Source organism: Phragmites australis, chromosome 4 (genome assembly GCF_958298935.1).
Source record: "Phragmites australis chromosome 4, lpPhrAust1.1, whole genome shotgun sequence".
Classification (NCBI taxonomy): Eukaryota; Viridiplantae; Streptophyta; class Magnoliopsida; order Poales; family Poaceae; genus Phragmites; species Phragmites australis.
Genome location: NC_084924.1, coordinates 33010123 through 33013011, shown reverse-complemented (window position 1 = coordinate 33013011; position 2889 = coordinate 33010123). Strand labels below are relative to the sequence as shown.

The 2889-nt window shown below is 52.1% G+C and overlaps 1 protein-coding gene across 1 annotated transcript; it reads left to right on the top strand.

Annotated features, from left to right (window-relative positions):
- Positions 1–617: 617 nt before the first annotated feature.
- Positions 618–995, top strand: LOC133914735 (proline-rich receptor-like protein kinase PERK2). Its single transcript, XM_062357768.1, has one exon. It carries the CDS (start codon positions 618–620, stop codon positions 993–995), a length of 378 nt encoding a protein of 125 aa, XP_062213752.1.
- The last annotated feature ends 1894 nt before the right edge of the window (positions 996–2889 follow it).

The window sequence follows — 2889 nt, the reverse complement described above, 5'->3', positions numbered from 1 at the left end:
TTATTATGTTATATACCATGTCATATGCATCACGGATTATCATGTTCACTCACATTCTTTACAGCCCACAGATGCTAAGATATAGGAGGTGCCCTCAATAAAAATATCTTTTAAATATGTTCATTTGATCTTAAGTTCAAATTTATCTAATGCACACATTTAGGGGATCTCACTAAAGATGGCCAACTGGGTCGTGCCTACTGGGCCAGCCCGAGGCACGGCACTGTAGGCACGGCCCAGGCACGGTACGGCCCGATGGTAGCTGGGCTGGGCCGGCACGGCATGACTAGCCGGGTCGTGCCTGGGCTGATGCCTCGGCACGGCGGGCCGACACGGCACGACTAGCCGGGCCGTGCCTGGGCTGATGCCTCGGCACGGCGGGCCGACACGGCACGACTAGCCGGGCCGTGCCTGGGCTGATGCCTCGGCACGGCGGGCCGGCACGGCACAACCCGGTTTAGACGGGTTGCCACGGGCACGGCCCGACACGGGTCAGCACGCCGCCCGGCCTGCCCCATCCCCGGCCTCCCCGCTCGGTCGCTGTGCCACCCCGCCCCTGCCTCCCCACTCCGCCCCCGGCCTCCCCACCCCGCCGTCGTGCCTCCCCGCCCCCCACCATGCCGCCCCACCCCGTCGTAGGCCGCCCCGCCCTACCCCTGACCTCCCAGCCCCACCGCCCGGCCGCCCCGCTCCGCCCCATCATCGTGCCGCCCCACCTCCCGACCGCCCTATCACCAACCTCTCCACACTGCCGTTGTGCCGCCTCGTCCCCGGCCTCCCCACCCTGCCTCCCGACCGCCTCGACCCCGACCTCCCCGTCCTGCCGCCCAGCCGCTCTGCTCCGCCCGGCTACCCCTCTCCACCTTGCCGCCGTGCCCCCGGCCTCCTCGCCCCGCCGCCGGCCGCCCCGCCTCACCACCAGCCGTGCCCGTCGGGTCACCGAGTCGATCGTGCCGCAACAGTTCCCGGGCCGACCCGGCCCGGCACGATGGTAGATGGGTTGTGTCATGGGCCGAGGGCGCGGCACGTGGGCTAGCACGGCACGGCCCGTTACAGTAGCTGGGCCAATCGGGTCGTGTCGTAGCCTGGCCGTGCCGAGCTGGGCCCGTGCTGGCCGGCCCGAGTGGCCCATTTGGCCATCTCTGGATCTCACATATATCTTAGAATTTAAAAATCTTTAATTCGATAATCTTTTATAAGCTTTAATCGTGTTATCATCAATCACCAAAAAGGAGAAGATTGAAAGTGCATCTAGGCCCCTATGTGGGTTTTGGATAATTGATGACAAACGATTAAGGAACTAATGAGTTTATTAAAGATATGAACATGTTTTAGTCTCATCAAAGAAATTAAATGATGTTGGCGTCCCTCAAAAGGAAAAGAGAAGCGGCAAGTAGTCACTCGATAGACTTAAATTGATTTTATTTTTGAATTTGAATATAGGTATGCCGTACTATCAAGAGGGATGCGTATAGGTAGACTTGAAGATATCTTAGTGCTCAAAGTACCCATTTAGACCAATGAAGAGAGACACAAATCACTCCGTGAACATTGGAAAGTTCAAGTCTTAGTCTATGCCCGGAGTCTCTAGGCTGACCCAGTTACTCCGGATTACCCAGAGTCTACGAGTCCAGCTCCAGCAGGGGGTGTTCAGTTAGGGATCTTGTGTTTTTACTCAGAATCTCTGGGTTGACCCAGATAATTTGGGATCTATCAGTCATTCGGATCTTTTGAGCACTTGAGTTCATCATCAAGCCATCGATTCATGTTCGCTACTCTTGAAGCTTGGAGTTCCTAGACGGCTAGGCGTCACCCGGAGAACACCCAAGTTTGTGGGGTGCCCTAGGAAGTTTGTGAAGGTCATCCTCGCCTCCGCAAGGGAAGAGGAAGCTTTGAGTAAGTCCAAGCTCGATCTTCATAGTCGCTTGGTGAGGATAAGGGTTGAAAGAGACCTGACTCTTGTGAGCACCTCAATGGAAACGTAGGATCGTTTGATCCGAATTTCAGGAAACAAATTCTTATCTCCTTTACTTTCCTGTACTCTTTGTCGTTCTAGTTGATCTTTTGGGAAAGTTGTCTGATCTATATGTTTGCGAGTTTGTAGCTGCAGGTGGTCGGTGAAATTGTCCTTAAGCTTTCTTTTAAACTTGTGATAATCCTTAGATTCAACTAGACTTGCTTAGCTATTCTTAGTTATTGATTTTCTGTTCCATCCGGACTGTCCGGGTTAAGCTCAGAACCTCCTAATCCCGAAGTCTCCGGATTGACCCGGAGTATCCGAAATATATAATCCGCTATGAAGTTTAAATTTTTAGGAAACGCCTATTAACCCTCCCCCTCTATGTGACATCATGTACATTCACTAGTCATGCTTTGAGAGCGTGTTAGAGTTTTGCGGTTTAGCCATAAAACCGTGGGAGGACTGGAGGGTTACGTGGAATCATCATGAAGCTTGCTTCGAGGCGAAGCTAAGTCATGAAGAAGCCGTGTCCGTTCGACGGAAGGAGCAAAATCTGGACTAAAATGCTCCGGTGGTAGGTAGGAGTGCACTACCGGTGAATGGTGTTTTGGAAACAAGGAAATTTTAGGGCTAAGGAAGCTCCCAAGGGCTATAAATAGGGGGTAGAGATATGAGAGAGCTTTGAGCAAGCCATTTGAGAGCCTTGTGATAGGTTTTGGAGGAGAGAATTGGATAGGCTTTGTAATAGACTAGAGCGTTTATGAGGAAAAAAACTTTGTAATCTGCTAAAAAGAGGGCTGGCATATATGCTTAATGAAGATTATTTTCTTGCATGAGCTTGTGTTCGTATCCTTCTAGTCTCATTGTTTTGGTTTCTTTCCATTCGGTGCAAGCTTTTCAATTTTCTTGTTGATTTTTGTTTTTGCTTT